The sequence below is a fragment of the Centruroides sculpturatus genome, unplaced genomic scaffold (assembly GCF_000671375.1).
Source record: "Centruroides sculpturatus isolate CEXI.00-Female unplaced genomic scaffold, Cexi_2.0 scaffold15, whole genome shotgun sequence".
Classification (NCBI taxonomy): domain Eukaryota; kingdom Metazoa; phylum Arthropoda; class Arachnida; order Scorpiones; family Buthidae; genus Centruroides; species Centruroides sculpturatus.
In genome coordinates this window covers 1,562,869-1,584,235 of record NW_019384585.1, presented here as the reverse complement: position 1 = coordinate 1,584,235, position 21,367 = coordinate 1,562,869, and the positions used below count along the sequence as shown (strand labels likewise).

Here is a 21,367-nt window from a genome sequence, read left to right as displayed (position 1 = left end):
CTAAGCTGCAACATATAACAGGCATTTCACCTTCACTAAATAATGTGAGGCCCAAGCCGCAACTTGTTTAGTTAACTCGCAAATCTATAGCACATAGCACATAGGTGTTGGCAATAAAACAATAGCAAAAATTTCCTAATAGTTTTGGCAAATTTTCAAAAAATAAAAATGCTATTTGTAATTTATTAGAAAGACATATATTTTATTATTGAATTTTTAGCATATAACTGACATTTTCTGTGACAGTCCACATGTTTATGGCACATCTGTTACATATGGATAGCTTCAGTAGTAGTGTTATATTTTTAAAGGATATCCTTATTTGAAATTGTAAGGAAAAAGTACACGCTAATATTGATTCACGAAAGGATTTTCATAATCGAAGTTTCGTAAGTATGGCACATATCATTAAAGTGATAAAAGTAAAATAAGTATCATTAAATTCTGAGTGTTTTTAAATATTTTGCGCTTGAGAGGTTATGGGGATTTAACTACTTTTTTTGTTTATTTATTAAAATTATTAATAAAGTTAACAAATTAATAAAATTCATAAAACAAATAAAACCACTATAATTTATATCATTTATATCATATTTTTATATATAAAACTAAATTTTAAAGATTTTGTGACCTTTAAATTGTATTTGCCATGTAGACTACACTTTTGGAGATACTAATAGGTTTAATTAGGCCAGATAGAACCAAGAAGACCTCAAAGAGCTTTGTTAAATACGCTCTTTGAGGTCTTCTTGTAGCCCCAAATAGAGGTTATAATTTTTAGATTGTTGGAATAATTAAATGAGACAGAGAAAGCCAGTTGGGCCTTTGAGGCCTTGCTGATCTTTATCTGGTTTAATTATTAGTAATACATTACAAAATTTATGATCATAAAATGCTTTATTCATTAAAATTATGAGTAATTCAACATATGCATGTAAACGTTAATTTTCTTAGATTACAACTGTGTATATGTACAGTACATTTAACTACTAAATTTTAAAATACTAAATTTAAATAAGCTTTTTCTCTAAATTAAAACAATTATTTTGATTTAAAAATTTAAAATATGCTATATTTAAACTTATAAAATAAATTTAAAAAAAAATATAATACAGCATAGATTAAATAAGTTTACAGTAATTTAAATTAAAAAATAAATAAAGTTTAAACAGAATTTAATAATATAAAGCACAGTTTAATCAATGAAATGATTCTTTAAAATAATTCACATTTAATTAATTAATATAAATTCAAGAAAAATATTTTTACAAATTGGAATTAAATTTAATAAATTATTAAATTAATAAAACAGAAAAAAATTGGATTAAAATTCGAATAACAAAAAAAAATTTATATTGCAAACTTTTAATTAAGAATTTTCTGTATGAGTAATTTCCTAAGATAACATTTTTATTAGAAAATTATCTCAGTATATTTTTAATTAAAAAAAATTAGAGAAATTAATTTATTTTTTTAAATTTAAGCAGATTTGTTTTTAATATTTTAATTTAAAACTTTAAAACAGTTGTAAACTCTTGTTTAGAATTTTTCTACTCATTTAAGGTAAAGTTTTCTATTCATTTAATCTATGATTGCGAGGGAGGAAAAATTATCAAGTTAATAATTGACGAAGCGAGACATTGATAAGTGTGTCGAAATATAGAAAAAAAAACCTTTATATGAAAACAAACAAACATAATTATAGCATTTAAATATTACTCTTTAAATCAATCTATACCTAGATCCAGAGCTGGACTTAAACTTGTTATGGCTCTAAGCTGCAACATATAACAGGCATTTCACCTTCACTAAATAATGTGAGGCCCAAGCCGCAACTTGTTTAGTTAACTCGCAAATCTATAGCACATAGCACATAGGTGTTGGCAATAAAACAATAGCAAAAATTTCCTAATAGTTTTGGCAAATTTTCAAAAAATAAAAATGCTATTTGTAATTTATTAGAAAGACATATATTTTATTATTGAATTTTTAGCATATAACTGACATTTTCTGTGACAGTCCACATGTTTATGGCACATCTGTTACATATGGATAGCTTCAGTAGTAGTGTTATATTTTTAAAGGATATCCTTATTTGAAATTGTAAGGAAAAAGTACACGCTAATATTGATTCACGAAAGGATTTTCATAATCGAAGTTTCGTAAGTATGGCACATATCATTAAAGTGATAAAAGTAAAATAAGTATCATTAAATTCTGAGTGTTTTTAAATATTTTGCGCTTGAGAGGTTATGGGGATTTAACTACTTTTTTTGTTTATTTATTAAAATTAGTTTATTTTTTGCACGTGTAAGATTAAGAAATATGCTTAAATCATTGTTTGTAATTACTTTTCAAGCAATTAAATATTGCATTTTTGTAATTTTCTTACGCAATTCTTAATATATTTATATGCAGATTTTTTTACATGCGTTTAATTTTAATTAAATAATTTGAAAAAATTATCTTTTGACAGCAGCTAATATTAAAGTTGTATTGATGAATGAATGGTTATTAAAAGAAAGTAATATTCTAAATTATAGGCTGCAAATTTTGCTGTTGAAAAAAAATTGAGTTTTTTTTTCTATAACTGACGAAGTACTATTTTAAAAAAATTATTTTCTATATAAAGTACAATTATTACTTAACAATATACAGTATGTGTTAAAGGGTGACGAAAATTATAAAAAATTATAATAATAATGCAGTAATTAATGGTTACATATAAATAAGGGTGAATTTTTAACAATTAATAATATAATGATAAATAGAAGTCGTATGTAATTTTAAAAAAACAATTAATTATGATTAATGCTTAACAATTATTTATTTTGTAATTACTAATGATAAGAAAAAAGGAAAATTACACGTAAATAGAAGACAAATAATTGCATTAATATATAAATAAATGGCAATTAACAAGTTAAAATATTTGGAAAAAGCGAGTAATATATACTATTTAATTATAATTACTAAAAGACTTCAAAGAGTTACCAATTTTTGGCACTAGTTCTGAAAAATTCCATCTGATAACATCGAATTCTATAAAGAATAATCTTTAAAAATAGCATTTTATAGTTAGTTTTTGAAAAAAATGAATGATAATATTTCTATGAAATCATTTTTTAAACGATTGATTATGCTGTAAGCATATACAGTATATATACATTTACTACCCGGTACAATATTAACTAAGAGTATATGACATAAAGGCCAATTTGAATTCAAGGTGAAATCAAGAATATAATTTTCCTGGATAGAATTTCTTTGAGTAAAAATAATATTTTTCTTTCTAATTTTTTTTAAATTTTAATTTTAAGTAGTCTTTATAGACTATTGTGCTAGTGTATGAAGTTTAGGTAATTGAGTTTGGACCGTATAACAACAACTAAGTGGTCAATGAACAGTCCTTGACTCCTATTTCCTTTTATTAATAGTATAATATTGGCTTCGTCGTTACTTGCATTCCCTATAAACAAAAGAACAACAAGTGACATCGATTATAATATTTAAATCCTACACATTACTGTAAGTGTATACGAATTATTCAGTTAAAACTCGTGTTACTTAATTAGGTACTTTGCTAATATATAATTAGTCTCAATTGCGGGCGTAATTATAGAACAAATGCGAAAACACCTTTAAAAACTTCTAGAGAAAAACGAAATTATAATTTTCATAAAATTATTCTATAGTTTATACAATGTTAAAGCCTTAAATAACAGTTATACGTGATAAAATTGCATAAAATTAAGATTTAAAAAAATGATATTCCTCTGCCGCTAATTAGCTCTTATCTACAGCTCGGATTTTAAAATTTCGTAATGTTCCTTACATAAATATTACATTAATAAAGTTATTTATTGTGAAATTTACTATTTATACAGTATATTCTAAATTAAATAAATATTTAACTCGTTTAGTAAGTCTGTATAATTGCGTTAAACTGTATCATAAATCATCGTTGAAAAGCGTTTTAAATTGGATTAAAAGTATAAGTTTATATATGTATATAACACTTCTATTTATAAATTCGAATTAACTCGCTTGTAAAACTGAATATATCAATGTCAGTTGTGGGTTATTTGAGGCTCTACGAGAGAATTTTTGTACATTGTATAGAGATAATGAGGAAAGGATAACCCATCCCGGGCCTCCAAACATCTGGGAAATAAGATTGTAGCGTTATATTTAACAAATAAAAAAGATTATAGATATGATACGATGACTATTATTTTGTTTTATTTTTAGTAAAGCTCCTTATCGTGGTTCCGTTAAGTCAAGTTTACCGACTCAGGGATCGCCCGGTGTATACAGACGTATCAGCGCGACGGCACATGTTTTACAGGAGAGCACCGCTGCCGTTCGGGAGAAAATGACCGCTAGGAGGAGTATGAGCGACAGCATAGCAACCAAGATGGCCGAAATTGTTGGTACCTTAGCAACGACGGGAGGATGGCCTAATGATAAAGATGATTACGAATTAGGAGAAGTTATCGGTAAGTTATTTAAAACAATTTTTAAACGTGTCGGGAATCGTTTTATTAATATAAATTGTCGAATGTTTAGATATTTTGTGCTTATTCAACCGGTTGCCGGTGTGGAAGCACGTTATACACAAATCATTGGCTGTCTGGATTCGAAATTAATGGAAATAGTTCAGTTTTTCTCATCTGAATATGATAATTATAAATTTAACGGGTCATTGTACACGTGAACTGGTCTAACTAGAATCTGTGCCATAGGCAAGCTTCATTACAAAACTTGTTTCATACATATTTGAATGAATCTAGATTATTTTATATTCAATTTCAACCAAAACATTATAAACTTCTCACTTATAACACAACTGACATAAATATCATATGTGAAAGTAACAAAATTGATGTTTCGGCAACACCTTTCAAGCCGAGTTCTTGCTTTACTCAGTCTGAAAGGTAACACTTCAAAAAGTCTAGCTTCTGATTGTCACATGTCACAATTTAAGTATGATTTAAGTAACATATATAAAAACACATGTCAAAATTGGTATACTGCAGAATTAATAACCAAAATATAAAAAAGTATTAATTAAATTTAAATATTATCTTTAAAAAATATTTATATTTTAACTTTAGCTTCACCTTTCTGTATTGGTAAGATAGGTGTATTCCTTTCTAGAATTATATCTTTTGAAAAATAGCTGAAGGGTGGAGTATATACATATATTTTTAGTTGGTGACGCTCCTTTCGATAAGTTATTTCTTTACTTTAGTAGATTTCTTTGTTGTTATGATAAACTTTGTTCAAAAATTACCTTGAATTTGCTTTCTCTATTTTATAACGGTGCATAATTATGATAAATGATAAATGATACCAGCATATACTGGTATATGCTGGTATTATTTAAAAATGAATTTGTGCAGTTCATCTTTTTATAAAACTTAGAATGAGACTTTTTAATAATTTAATGCAGGCTGAAAAAATTTAGTTTATCAAGATAGTAAAGTTTTATAAAATTCTCAACCCTTGATAACCAAAAGCTGTTTGAAACAGAACATTTGTTTAGGAGTTTCATTGATTATTTTTGGCATTCTCAGACTTGGTAAATTCTACAGTCAGATATCAGATTTGAATTGCTTATCTTTGTAACACAAAATGTTTAATTTTAATGGCCTTTTAAAAGGATTTAATTTTTTTAATGTTGCAATGTAATATTTTAAAAAAGAATGATAAATAACAATTATAAATGGAAATGTCAAAACAGTTAATAAATTGAGTTTAATTAGTATAAAATAATTTAATTATTACATTTTTTTAATTGTAGAATATTTTTATAATATAGAATTTGTAAATATTTAATTTTATATATAAATTTATAATCTTTTTTGTATATTTTATGAATAGTATATGTAAGTTTTATGATTCATATTTATTAAAGTTGGTTCTATATTTCAATGACATTTTTGCCACATTTTATAAATTAGACTCAAATTCACTCTTCTATTGTTATGCCAACCTTTATTTATTTATAAAACAGTAATAAGAAAAAAATTAAGTTGATAATACAATGAAATAGATGTGCAACTTATTTACATAAGTTAAGAAATATGTTTATGCATAAAATAAATTTCCAGAAACTGAAAACATCCTTATGTTAAAAATTCAGGAGAATAAATTGTGAAAAATATTTTTGTTTAAGAATTTGTGATTTACAAAAATCTAATTCATAAACTATTTTTATTGTCATTCTGTATTTGTTAATACTACACTTTATACATTAATTTAATACTCATTCATACCGGTAGTAAATAAACAATTTAAAATGATAGATTGATATGTTAAATGCTTGTCAGAGAATACAATTAAATATTAAAATCTAAAATATTTAAAAATATTATAAATTCAAAGTTATAAAAATTAGATTTAGTTGTGTCCTATGGATTCTCAATGAAAAATACCTATTTTAATTTAAAACAAAACATATTTATCTGTTATATTAATTAAATTATCAATAATAGTGAGGGCTTATCAGACCAATGATGGGCACAAACACTCAGGGACTATTTTCTATAGGGAAAATATCCAAAATGCATTTTGGGTTTTTGTTTCCATACTTATATAGTAATTTTTTGTGTTTATTAAATTGTTTTCACTTTGATCCCTGAGCATTTGTGCCCATCATTGGTCTGATAAGCCCTCACTATTATCTGCCTCACAGTTGTTGATAATTTAATTAATATAATTATATCAAGGGCTAGAAGCAACTTTCATAATCATTGTTGTTTTAATCATTAATCATCACTTTCTATTATGGTATATATCATTAGACATTGGAAAATAGTTGTATTACTGTAAGTTAGAAGCCAAATTATCACTAATATACATTATTAATTATTACAGAAAAAAAAGTTGAAATTTTGCATTATAATAGATAACAGAAAATTATCTGGTTTCCATGCAGCAACAAAAAAATAAATATTCAATATTCTAAGGAAACAGACTAAAAATAATTATTGATCATCAATATTTTTCATTTAAATACATATTATGATTTTAGATTTAATGTTTGATCTTTTAAAATAAAGTCAGAATTTTATAGTTTAAAATAAATTTCTTAAATGAATTTAATTATTACAATATAAATAAATAAACATTATTAAGAGCAATGTTTGTCTACCTCATAATTTCTATTAGAGATTTAAAATAAACATTTAAATTTAGGAATAGCTTTGATTTCAGTCATTTAAAAATTTAAATTAATTTTACATAACTTTTATATTTTTCTTTAGAAGTTATCAAATTCACTAAATCATCAAATCAAATTTCTAAAAATTGTAATATTTACATTTTGTTTCTAATTTTTTAACAATAATTTAAAAATTTTTCATTTTAAAATATAATGCATATATTTAGTTTGTTAATTGACAAAGATAAACATACTGTTCAAATATGTTGAAGCATCTAATTAAACTTTCTGACTCTTGAATGCTTAATAATAAGAAGACTTCAGTAATCTAATTGATGCAGAGAACTTTGATGCTGTTTTGTATTGTCTCTAGGTTATTTTCTGTTGGTTGATAAATTACAGTAATAAATTACAAATTACACTAAAACAACCAAACAATGACACATTTACTACAAGTTCCAACATTGAATATTAATACTGTTCTTAACAGCAATCTCAATCAGTGTTCGGAATGCATTAAATGATTCTATACAAGTGAATTATTATTTAACTTTGTACTTTCCTAAGATAAATATTATTTTAAATTTTGTTTTTGAAAATTTAATTAAATATTAACTAATTAAAATTTATTCATTAATTTTATGTCAAGAAGTGATTAACATTATAGTGATTTTTGATATTTTTTCTGGTGCTTTCCTCATTTGAAAAAGTTCTCACATCTTCCTTTTTATTAAATAATTTCAATAAATATTTGAATTACAGAAATATTTTATACAATTAAAAATTAATTAATTCAATTCATAATAATGATGAAAATAGTAATGTGATAGTTTCTCAGAATTATGTTACTAAAATGTGGTATCATTAATGATATTGCCATTGATAATTCTTTTTCAATTATTAATTGAGATCAATATTTCATCTATAAAACAGTTCCAAGTTGGTGCAAGTTTGATAATATAATTGCTTGATGTTTTCTTATAATTCTTGTAATTCAATAATTAAATTTTGTAGTTAATACAATTCAATTTATTTCTGCAAGCTTTTACTATTAAATCAATATGGTTGAAATTAAATCAACCTGCACCTATTACATCAACTATTAATAGGTAAATATAAATTAATTATGTATTTATTTAATATTTTTACAAGGAAATCAAACTGTAGAAATCTGTTTTACTTTGATAACATAAGCATGGAATATGTAAATAAAATTTATTTATAATGCTAAAATTTATTGAATTAATTAATCTAGTTAATTTAGTGAATTTTGGCAAAGTTATATATGCTTATATTGAAAATTATTTTAGTTATTAAAAACAATAAAATTATAAAATTTTTCTCATAAATTTAAGACTATACATAATTTAATTTGTAATAAGTCAACATACAGTATATTTATCACTTACTTAAAATTTGAAGTTTTGTTAATTCATAGGTATGCATTTTGCATCTTGCAAACTTTTTTCTGTAGTTTATTCTTCTATTTTTGTTTTAAAATTTCTGTTGTAACATACTGTATTTTATTTACCTTTACAATTTTTTTGACTTCATTTTCAATTTTTAATTCCATTTATATAAAAATGTATTTTTTTGTTTCTTATTTTTACTTCCCACTTTGAATAATAACTTTTTCATACAATATTTTCTAGTTCACATTGCTAACAATAAAAATAAAAAATAAATAAATTTTTATTAAAAAGTCACAATTTTCAAGTGAAATATTAAATTAAAATATATTTCTGTGAAATTGCAAAGATATTTGCAATTGTCTTAAAAATAATTTAAGAAGAAAACATTTTTTTAATTAAAATTTTTGCATGAATCTTTTATAATTTTTATATTTTATACTAAAAATATGGATGAAAAATTAAAAATAAAATTTGATGTAAATGTATACTTTGTATATAAAATACAAAATTTATATTTTATATTTAAATATTTAATATATTCCATATTTGTATACATTAAATTATATAAAATATATAAAATCAAATTATAACATAATGTTTTGGATATTTATAGTTTTTTCATTTTAAATTTAAATAAATTTTTAAGTGTGGCATTTTTTTGTAGTATAAAACTTATAAATCAAAAAATAAATTTTGAGATTTTAGTAAATGACTAGATTTTAAATGCAAATAAACTCTGAAAATTGTATGTTAAATTTCAATTCTGTAAATAAAATGCTTATAAATTAGCAAACATTATTTAATAAATTTTTGATAACAGAAATTTGACTTAAAAAGACATTGCTTTGAAATTTTGATTAAAAATATGTGAAAATTTGAAGCCAACCATTAAGCATGAGTCACTGAATTTGAAAGAATTAGTGCTGAATTCTTTTCTGGATTAGATTAAATTAATATGAATAAGTAGACACCTTCTGAAACACAAAGGAAATGTATTTATTAAATTTAATATTCAATAGTTTTAAATTATTCCTTAATGTATTCATTTAATGAAGTGCACTTTATTTTTTTATAATTATATTGTAAATTACAATAAAAGCGATTAAATTAGTTTTATATTTATCCTATTGACAAACAGTATTATCAATAAACATTTATTAGTTATTAATAAAAAATATAATAATAATAATAATAATGATGATAATTTTAAAGTTAGTTTCATTTAATCAATAATGATTTTGTTTAAATTTCTGAAAACAAATATGAATTTTTAAAACTAATTTAAAGGTTAATTATTATCCTGTTCTGATAAAGAAAATGTCAAATTTTTTAATGAAAAGTTTAAAAAATTGACATTAATTAAAAATTTATTATTTTAATTAATTAAATAATTAAAAGAATATTTTAAAAATATTTTAGCCATTTAAGATGGTTAACATTTAAAATTCTGTAATGTGTTCCAAAACTAAGTTTATATTCTAAGAATTGCCTTTCAGTTGTGAACACTCCCTAAAGATTGACTTTATTGGTCCAAAAATAGTTGGGAAAGTGTTATATTTTATTTGTAGTATCAATAAAGGTTTCTTATGAATTATACACATAAAATGACTCTCTAACTATTAAAGTTTTGTTAAGCTTCCTCCAAAATTAATTGTCTAATTTTTAAATCTAATTTTCATTTTTAGAGATAAGAAAAATACTATACAAAAATACTTAACTAAAAAAATTTATTCCATTCATAAAGACTTAGCAGATTTTAATTATTAGCAGAATTGCAATTTTTATTTTTAAAAAAGAACTTTTAGGAAAAAACAAATTATTTTAATAACTGTTTGAATTGTTATTGATTTCTATAACTCAAATCTGATGTCTCTTGAATAGATTTTATTGACTGACATTTAGGGACATAATTAAATTTAAAAATATAGATTAAAGTTAGTGTAGTATTTTTATTTAATAACATTTAAACTATAGTAGACTGCTTATTGTAATCACTTTGGACTCATCTAAACTGATGATAACTAGCTGATAAGTTTATGAAAAAAAAGAAAATATGATTACAGTTAGAAGAAATTCTTGTTTCAATGACTATAAAATTATATCAGACGTGTTAAAACAATTTTAAAATGATTAACATGATGACTTATTAATTAATAGCTAATTCAACCGATATTGTTTATCTCCTACCAACTTTAACAATAGCTAGTGTAATACCAGTAATTTAAACTATTGTATTGTGAGCAAATAATGATTAAATTGATTAATTTAAAGCAATGGTTAAGATCAATAACAACAACTTAACAAGGAATTTGTGTTGTCATCCACATATTGAGGCTGTTAGCACTAAAAGAATGTATAAAAAAAGCTTTATTTATCGAAAGATAATGATAACAGTAACCAAAATCTAATTACAATAAGTGAAGTTTTTATAACTCTTATGTTTTAACTTCTGCTAATTCTGACATTATTTGGTATTACAATAAGCAGACTACTGTATATTCAACATTTAAGGTAACAAAATCAATTAGCAAAGTGAAATTGAGATAGAAAACCTTAAAATCAATTTTTGTTAAAAAAGAATCAAATTCAATAGAATTATCTGATCTAAATTACTTTTTGTACTAATATTAGAAAGTATTTGTTTTATTTAAGAAAGCAAATAGATTGTTTTAGTATTGAAAGGTGTAAAAATTGATTTTATATACGGAATATTTTATAGGTACTTGTATGAAATAAAAAAAATAGCAATAAAATAATACACAGCTTATCTCCATAAAAGTATATTGTGACATTTATTTCTGTTATAATGGAGAGTATTCATTTATCATTTAGTAAGATTTTCTTAGTAAAAATATATATTCATTTATTTGACAGTAAGAAAAGAAAGGAAAGAAAATAAAAACCATATTACTGTTAGCAAAAGATTATTATTTTAATGAAAGATATTAAAAACAGAAAGGGAATGAAGTTGTCAAATTTCTTTTTGTTGTTTTTGAGTAAATGAATATTTATGTCTGTTAAATATGTTCTCATTACATTTGGATGTAACTTCTTAACACAAGATTTATTCTGTTTCTCACTTGATCAATATGGAATGTTTTTTTATTACAGCTGAATAGAATTTTATATCAGTTGGCTCTGGTCTCAAAAGTAGATTTTTATTTTTGTTTTGACTTGTAACAGTATTTATAAAACATACTGTTTCAGTTTGATTTCTAACTCAGAATAATTCAGTTTAGTAGGTTTTTAAAAATTATCTAAAACGTATTATTTAGAAGTCTACATGATGTATTTCTTGACTAATGTTGAACTGAATTTTCCCATATTTTTGTCAAAATAATTTAATTTTTTTATGTTTTTTTTATGCTAGATGTCCCAAATTCTATACATCTATAACTCTAATAACTACAATAATTGAAGAGATTTCTACAGTTCTTCTATATTATTTGATTCATTTTTTTAAAAATAAAGATAAGCATCTAATTTGTAATGAACCAAATGTAAACGTGTCAAATTTCTAAAATAAAATTCAACTTGCAAATATGTTTTTAAATAGCTGTTAGCATTTCCATAGATATTTACTAAAAAAATATAAATCAGCTTATAAAATATTTTTAGTATTTATTGATTCAAACAAAAAAAAAGTGAATATTAAATAGAATAAAATATCCAATATATATGTTGTAATTTAATGTACAAATTTATGTCTGAAATAAATAAAATGTATCACCTAATCATGTTGATATAAATTGAGTACTGTATAACAAAAATTTACATGAATTATTAATTGTGTGTTCTATTTATATCAATTTGTAAAATATTTTATATGTTACAGGTCTATTTACTAGTTTTAGATAAATTAGATGCTTAAAATGAAATATTGATTGACTGCATTTTCAGAAATTAGCTTTTTCTTATTAAATTTTAATTATCTTTGATCTATGTTTCCTTATTAATGTTTTATATAAATGTGATGTGTGTGTGTGTGTGTTTGAATATATATATTGTCAATTTTACTTAATTGTTTGCTTAAAATGTATATTTAAAGATCAATATACATTCTCAGTATTTGCTATTTTAGATTTTAATTATCTCTGATTCATTTTAATATTTTCATTCAATATTTATTCTTATGATAGCTAAATAAATTGATATAAAGTTTTTATATAAAAATGTTTTTTATCAGCCAAATAATTTCATGGTAAGGTGTCTGTGGGGATCTGTTTGAAATTCTGATTTGAATCCAATTCAGGCTTCCTTAATTTAGATTAACTATTGTAGTTTTTGAAGCATCATTCTTCATATCTAACCTATATCAGCCAACCTTGTTGCAGGTTAGTTTTCCTATTCAGCAGTGGTGTTGGCCAGTTATAACTACAATATATCCATTATGGATGGATTTATAATTGTATTCACACAGGGTATATAATTGAGGCTGTCCTGATCAATTATCTAAAAAAAATTTTTTTTAGAATGTTGTTTATATTTTCAAGACACATTTTAGTTTGAAAAAGTTTAATTATTTTTGAATATAATAATTAACATACTATTTATATATTAAAATTAGTTTGTAATTTTCAGTTTGATAAATTATTGTTAGGAAAATAATTATTAAAAATTGAAAATTTTCATTTTTCTAAGGTCAAATTTATTACAAATTTAATTAATTTGTAAATATAACAAACAAGTGCAATTTTATTTTATTTTAATCCAAATGATTTTAATATTAAATAGTTAATTGAGATGTTCTATTTTTATCTTAAATTTCTACACTTATTTAAGATATAAATAATGAATCTATAATTCTTGTAAAAGTATTTAATGTCCTAATTATCAGTTTAAAATTTCTTGATAAATTTGTAAATTTTATTAATAAGAATAAAATTTTTTGAAAATTATTTTATATATTAAATGAAAAATTAATGTATTATTTTTTGGGATTTAGAAAACTAATAAAGTAATAATTTTTTTTTAATAGGAAATCAGTAAGGATTCTTGGTTTTGAGCTTTTGATTCTTATTATATTCTAAATATAATATCAAATAATCTTATCAATCTGATTATATCATGTTGATAACATTATTTTTATAAGTATGTATTATTATTTAATAACTGTTAGCCATTAAATTGTATACAAAATTATCTACAAAAATAGGATAAATGATAAAAGTCCAAAGATGAGGAGCAAATAAGTTCTGTTTAAATTTGTTTTAATGTATGTATTTTGAGCATTCACACATTTTTATTCTATTTTTTAATAATAATAAGATTTCTATATAAATGTCGAGATTGTTTTTCCTTGATATAAACTAATAAATCAGTTTTTGAAGGGTGATTGATATGATAATTGGATAACTAATAAATAATTGGCAAGAAAGAACATGAACCAAGTGGTACTATAGGAATTATAATGTTCTTCTGTCAGATTTTTCTGTCAAATTAAACTGCTTGCAATTTCATGTCATCTCAACAAAGAAATATTGTACAATTATGAATCACTTTGTTTCACAATACAAAGCAAAGAAAAATATTTTAATTTAAATATTATTTGTGTCAAGTTTAGTGTAAAACAGTGTAGTATGACAAGTAACTTAATGTTGATGAATTAATTTATAATTAGTATCTTAAGAATGTTTGAACAGAACTCAAAGGACTTAAAGAAATTAAGAAAGGAAAGAGAAACTGAGTCACAGTTAACATAAGTACAAAAGTCATATGAGAGAAAATGAAAACTATAATATAAGGAGAAATATGCAGATACTTATAAATAATTCTTTATTTATTCTAAGAAAAAATATTAGCCACTTTTAAATTTGAAAAGTAACTTAAATCCAGATTTAAACAATGGAAGAACTAGGTAGAATAGAGAATAAAATGATCTTTCACAGGAGAATGAATAGCAACTTGTTCTATTTTGAAAGGTCTTTCTATGATTAGAGTTATCTTTTTATCATTATTTGTTGTTCTATTAGATGCGTGCATTGGTACAAAGTGACTAGTAAACAATAGAAAACAGATAAATTTTATTGTAAAAAGAAGAGTCTTAAAAAGTAATAATTGAAGAATGTGAGAATAAATAAGGAATTGTATTAAATAATTGAAGTGATAAAAAGTGTTAATCAGTTTAGAGGCTAATTGCCAAAATAGATTTTAAAAACTTCTAGTTTAAATTTAAAGTTAACAAATTTAATTTTAGTAATAAAATAATTGAAAGAATTGAGAATTTTGTTTAACAGTTTAAAATTTGAAAATCTGTTATTTTATATTTTTGGTAGAGTAGTTTTATATATATAAAGAATATAAATCTGTATTTTTAGAAAATGTTGTTTGGTTGTTTTACTCAATTAGTACAAAACCTTTTGAGGATGGACAGTTATGTTGACTGAAACAAATATATTTTGTCTCTTATGATTTAGGGTATGTTTGTTTAAAGGTTGTTAAAAATAAGTTTTTTTTAAAACTAAAAGTTGTAGTAGTATTTATTTCTTTTAATTCAATTAAATAAATAAAAGCAAATTATTCTTAATTTTTTTTTACCTCTATCTCATTTTTGTTTTTCAATTATATATATATATATATATATACACACACACACATGTATATATATATACTGTCTAATTGTATCTTGTTTATTAATAGAACTTATTATACTGGTGTAGTTTCTGATTAACAAAGAGAGGAAATCTTAGTCAAAAGCCAAAACAAAGATCTCCTCTGTTTGCTAATCAGAAGGTACACCAGTATAATAAGTCCTATTAATAAACAAGGTCTAAGTAGACAGAATATATATATCTCTATAGAAATGAAAAATTATTCTTACTATTAATGATACATTTTGTAAGTGAAAAATATTGAAAAGCACAGAGTGATGTGATTAAAAAGGAAAAAAAATTATATTTTATGGCATGTTTTGCTTTTACAGTTTTTATTGATTGACTTGGTAACCTAGTCACCTTCAATAATTATTGAATGAATTCTTACTAATCTCTAGCAGTTATATGGGACTGATAATACCTATTATGTAAACATAATTTATCAACTTGGAATTAATTAATCTGGGTTGATAAATTGAATTAATCCAGTTGATTTTGGGGGCAAATTTTTTGTGATATGATTTTCTCATATATCTGATCTCACTTTTCTGATTTAAAGTTACCTGTAAAATAATTTTTCTATAACTGGTTTCATTACCTACAGCAAGTCAGTTTTGACTAACTTTTTATTCAAATAGTGTGTTTTCTAAGATTGATAATGGCTGATGTGGTCATGATGTATATGGTATATAAATAGGAAAATGATAGACCATCATCTGCATGATTTCATGCAAATGAAAGATTTTCTGCTCAATGCAAAACTTTTCATTTTTCAAGGTTGGTCTAGTTGTCATGCCAACGTTACCAAAATATGTAATACGTGAGCTCTGTATGTCCGTTAATATTTTTTTTTATTTATGTTGTATATTTTCCTTACTTTGAAATAAAACATCAGCATTTTAATATATAATTTCTTTTTGAGGAAGTTTAGTTGTTTGACAGGTATAGATGAGAGCTAAAGATATTTTTGTCTCGTTCTCATTTGTTCTTGTAATTTATATAACTTATACAGTATTTTGTTATATCTACTTTTATAAGTTAGCAGTTTCTTTTTATTGTAATAAAAAAAGATTGATGTTCACTTTAAAAGTTATTTTTAAAATAATATAAATAATTAGAAATAAAAGAGAATCTATTTTCATAAAATCTTAATTACATAATTTAAAATATTAATTTGTTGAATTATTCAAATATTCTAATAGTGTTTTAAGTGGATATAATGAATTTTTAAAAAAGCAAATGAATAAAATCATCATTAATTTAGAAGACCATTTTTTGTTTTTAATTATTGAATAAAGAATTGAATTTTATCATTAAACAAGTATCTTTTAAAATTATTTCTAAACTGAATGTTTTATATTATATTCTTAGAACCATTATGCTTCAGCAAAAAAATTTTATTAAGTTTCATAATTTAATGTATAATTTAAGAGAAAAAATATTTTATAAATAGCCTACATAATTGACTCAATGTTGTTTCTATTAAGGTGTTGGTGCAACAGCTATTGTTCATACTGCTTATTGTAAACCTCGGAGAGAGAAATGTGCTATAAAAAGAATCAATCTGGAAAAATGGAATACAAGTATGGATGAACTACTGGTAAGATGAAAAACAGTTTTTGCCTTTTAAATGTTTTTGGCAATAATACAGATGGAAGAAATTCATCCTCTGTGCAGTAGCACAGAGGATGAATTTCTCTCTTACAATGAATGTTTAGTCATCATTAAGGCTAGGACATCTAGGAACTAAAAACCATGCAAATAGTTATAAAAGTTGTAACTTATATATCGTTTTTATAATTATTTTTACAATATCTAATGTATAGCTATCTTAGCCTTTGTCATCATCCATTTATTAATATGAAATATAATTTNCTATAGAATTCTCACTTTAAAATAAGAATTCAGCTGGTAAACATTGAATATCTGTGGTTTTTTGTTATGTTTCTTTATTGGGTAACTGTTTAAATGTTTTGGATATTTATAGTTTTTTCATTTTAAATTTAAATAAATTTTTAAGTGTGGCATTTTTTTGTAGTATAAAACTTATAAATCAAAAAATAAATTTTGAGATTTTAGTAAATGACTAGATTTTAAATGCAAATAAACTCTGAAAATTGTATGTTAAATTTCAATTCTGTAAATAAAATGCTTATAAATTAGCAAACATTATTTAATAAATTTTTGATAACAGAAATTTGACTTAAAAAGACATTGCTTTGAAATTTTGATTAAAAATATGTGAAAATTTGAAGCCAACCATTAAGCATGAGTCACTGAATTTGAAAGAATTAGTGCTGAATTCTTTTCTGGATTAGATTAAATTAATATGAATAAGTAGACACCTTCTGAAACACAAAGGAAATGTATTTATTAAATTTAATATTCAATAGTTTTAAATTATTCCTTAATGTATTCATTTAATGAAGTGCACNTTGTTGAATTTAGAATCTGATGAGCATAAAATATGGCATAACATGATCAGAAAAAAATAATTTGTGCCACATGTTGCAATTCTGCAACAATCTAAAAACTGAGAAAAAAATGTTTTTCAACCATGAAGTATTTGGTTTTTTTTTTTTTCCTAAAATAATTACTTGTAACTGCTCAGTAGTAATTATATATATAGTGAACATAATTTTTGAGACAATTCAATGTTATATATATATATATAAAAGAAATTATGCTTTATTAACTGTGCAATATTAATCTTCTAAAAGTGTGTTAAGAAGTAAATATTAAATTTCTAGGCACAAAAATTCTTAGAAATAATAGTAAAAATCTGTTACTTGCAGCTTTACTGGTGCTTTAAAATATAATGATTTATACCTGAATATTTTTGAAACTTTGCATTCATTTTCAAGAGTGTTGAATTCAAACTTTCTCAGAAATAGTAATAAAGTTCAAGATAAAATACTGGCAACATTAAAATAGATCTAAACTAGAGTATTGTTTTGTCTGTTTAAGTTATAAATTTAGGTAGCATTAAAAAATTTAAAAACCTTTCNTATTTTAATTAATTAAATAATTAAAAGAATATTTTAAAAATATTTTAGCCATTTAAGATGGTTAACATTTAAAATTCTGTAATGTGTTCCAAAACTAAGTTTATATTCTAAGAATTGCCTTTCAGTTGTGAACACTCCCTAAAGATTGACTTTATTGGTCCAAAAATAGTTGGGAAAGTGTTATATTTTATTTGTAGTATCAATAAAGGTTTCTTATGAATTATACACATAAAATGACTCTCTAACTATTAAAGTTTTGTTAAGCTTCCTCCAAAATTAATTGTCTAATTTTTAAATCTAATTTTCATTTTTAGAGATAAGAAAAATACTATACAAAAATACTTAACTAAAAAAATTTATTCCATTCATAAAGACTTAGCAGATTTTAATTATTAGCAGAATTGCAATTTTTATTTTTAAAAAAGAACTTTTAGGAAAAAACAAATTATTTTAATAACTGTTTGAATTGTTATTGATTTCTATAACTCAAATCTGATGTCTCTTGAATAGATTTTATTGACTGACATTTAGGGACATAATTAAATTTAAAAATATAGATTAAAGTTAGTGTAGTATTTTTATTTAATAACATTTAAACTATAGTAGACTGCTTATTGTAATCACTTTGGACTCATCTAAACTGATGATAACTAGCTGATAAGTTTATGAAAAAAAAGAAAATATGATTACAGTTAGAAGAAATTCTTGTTTCAATGACTATAAAATTATATCAGACGTGTTAAAACAATTTTAAAATGATTAACATGATGACTTATTAATTAATAGCTAATTCAACCGATATTGTTTATCTCCTACCAACTTTAACAATAGCTAGTGTAATACCAGTAATTTAAACTATTGTATTGTGAGCAAATAATGATTAAATTGATTAATTTAAAGCAATGGTTAAGATCAATAACAACAACTTAACAAGGAATTTGTGTTGTCATCCACATATTGAGGCTGTTAGCACTAAAAGAATGTATAAAAAAAGCTTTATTTATCGAAAGATAATGATAACAGTAACCAAAATCTAATTACAATAAGTGAAGTTTTTATAACTCTTATGTTTTAACTTCTGCTAATTCTGACATTATTTGGTATTACAATAAGCAGACTACTGTATATTCAACATTTAAGGTAACAAAATCAATTAGCAAAGTGAAATTGAGATAGAAAACCTTAAAATCAATTTTTGTTAAAAAAGAATCAAATTCAATAGAATTATCTGATCTAAATTACTTTTTGTACTAATATTAGAAAGTATTTGTTTTATTTAAGAAAGCAAATAGATTGTTTTAGTATTGAAAGGTGTAAAAATTGATTTTATATACGGAATATTTTATAGGTACTTGTATGAAATAAAAAAAATAGCAATAAAATAATACACAGCTTATCTCCATAAAAGTATATTGTGACATTTATTTCTGTTATAATGGAGAGTATTCATTTATCATTTAGTAAGATTTTCTTAGTAAAAATATATATTCATTTATTTGACAGTAAGAAAAGAAAGGAAAGAAAATAAAAACCATATTACTGTTAGCAAAAGATTATTATTTTAATGAAAGATATTAAAAACAGAAAGGGAATGAAGTTGTCAAATTTCTTTTTGTTGTTTTTGAGTAAATGAATATTTATGTCTGTTAAATATGTTCTCATTACATTTGGATGTAACTTCTTAACACAAGATTTATTCTGTTTCTCACTTGATCAATATGGAATGTTTTTTTATTACAGCTGAATAGAATTTTATATCAGTTGGCTCTGGTCTCAAAAGTAGATTTTTATTTTTGTTTTGACTTGTAACAGTATTTATAAAACATACTGTTTCAGTTTGATTTCTAACTCAGAATAATTCAGTTTAGTAGGTTTTTAAAAATTATCTAAAACGTATTATTTAGAAGTCTACATGATGTATTTCTTGACTAATGTTGAACTGAATTTTCCCATATTTTTGTCAAAATAATTTAATTTTTTTATGTTTTTTTTATGCTAGATGTCCCAAATTCTATACATCTATAACTCTAATAACTACAATAATTGAAGAGATTTCTACAGTTCTTCTATATTATTTGATTCATTTTTTTAAAAATAAAGATAAGCATCTAATTTGTAATGAACCAAATGTAAACGTGTCAAATTTCTAAAATAAAATTCAACTTGCAAATATGTTTTTAAATAGCTGTTAGCATTTCCATAGATATTTACTAAAAAAATATAAATCAGCTTATAAAATATTTTTAGTATTTATTGATTCAAACAAAAAAAAAGTGAATATTAAATAGAATAAAATATCCAATATATATGTTGTAATTTAATGTACAAATTTATGTCTGAAATAAATAAAATGTATCACCTAATCATGTTGATATAAATTGAGTACTGTATAACAAAAATTTACATGAATTATTAATTGTGTGTTCTATTTATATCAATTTGTAAAATATTTTATATGTTACAGGTCTATTTACTAGTTTTAGATAAATTAGATGCTTAAAATGAAATATTGATTGACTGCATTTTCAGAAATTAGCTTTTTCTTATTAAATTTTAATTATCTTTGATCTATGTTTCCTTATTAATGTTTTATATAAATGTGATGTGTGTGTGTGTGTTTGAATATATATATTGTCAATTTTACTTAATTGTTTGCTTAAAATGTATATTTAAAGATCAATATACATTCTCAGTATTTGCTATTTTAGATTTTAATTATCTCTGATTCATTTTAATATTTTCATTCAATATTTATTCTTATGATAGCTAAATAAATTGATATAAAGTTTTTATATAAAAATGTTTTTTATCAGCCAAATAATTTCATGGTAAGGTGTCTGTGGGGATCTGTTTGAAATTCTGATTTGAATCCAATTCAGGCTTCCTTAATTTAGATTAACTATTGTAGTTTTTGAAGCATCATTCTTCATATCTAACCTATATCAGCCAACCTTGTTGCAGGTTAGTTTTCCTATTCAGCAGTGGTGTTGGCCAGTTATAACTACAATATATCCATTATGGATGGATTTATAATTGTATTCACACAGGGTATATAATTGAGGCTGTCCTGATCAATTATCTAAAAAAAATTTTTTTTAGAATGTTGTTTATATTTTCAAGACACATTTTAGTTTGAAAAAGTTTAATTATTTTTGAATATAATAATTAACATACTATTTATATATT

At 22.9% G+C, this 21,367-nt stretch overlaps 1 protein-coding gene across 1 annotated transcript in view; it reads left to right on the top strand.

Moving 5' to 3' along the window:
• Positions 1 to 251: 251 nt before the first annotated feature.
• LOC111624554 (serine/threonine-protein kinase OSR1-like) overlaps positions 252 to 21,367 on the top strand; it is a 65,343-nt gene continuing 44,227 nt past the window's right edge. Inside the window, exons 1-4 of the mRNA XM_023367427.1 lie at positions 252 to 268; positions 336 to 389; positions 4,252 to 4,499; positions 16,661 to 16,773. Of these exons, the coding sequence (XP_023223195.1) occupies positions 252 to 268; positions 336 to 389; positions 4,252 to 4,499; positions 16,661 to 16,773 (432 nt within the window). The remainder of the gene's footprint in view (positions 269 to 335; positions 390 to 4,251; positions 4,500 to 16,660; positions 16,774 to 21,367) is intronic.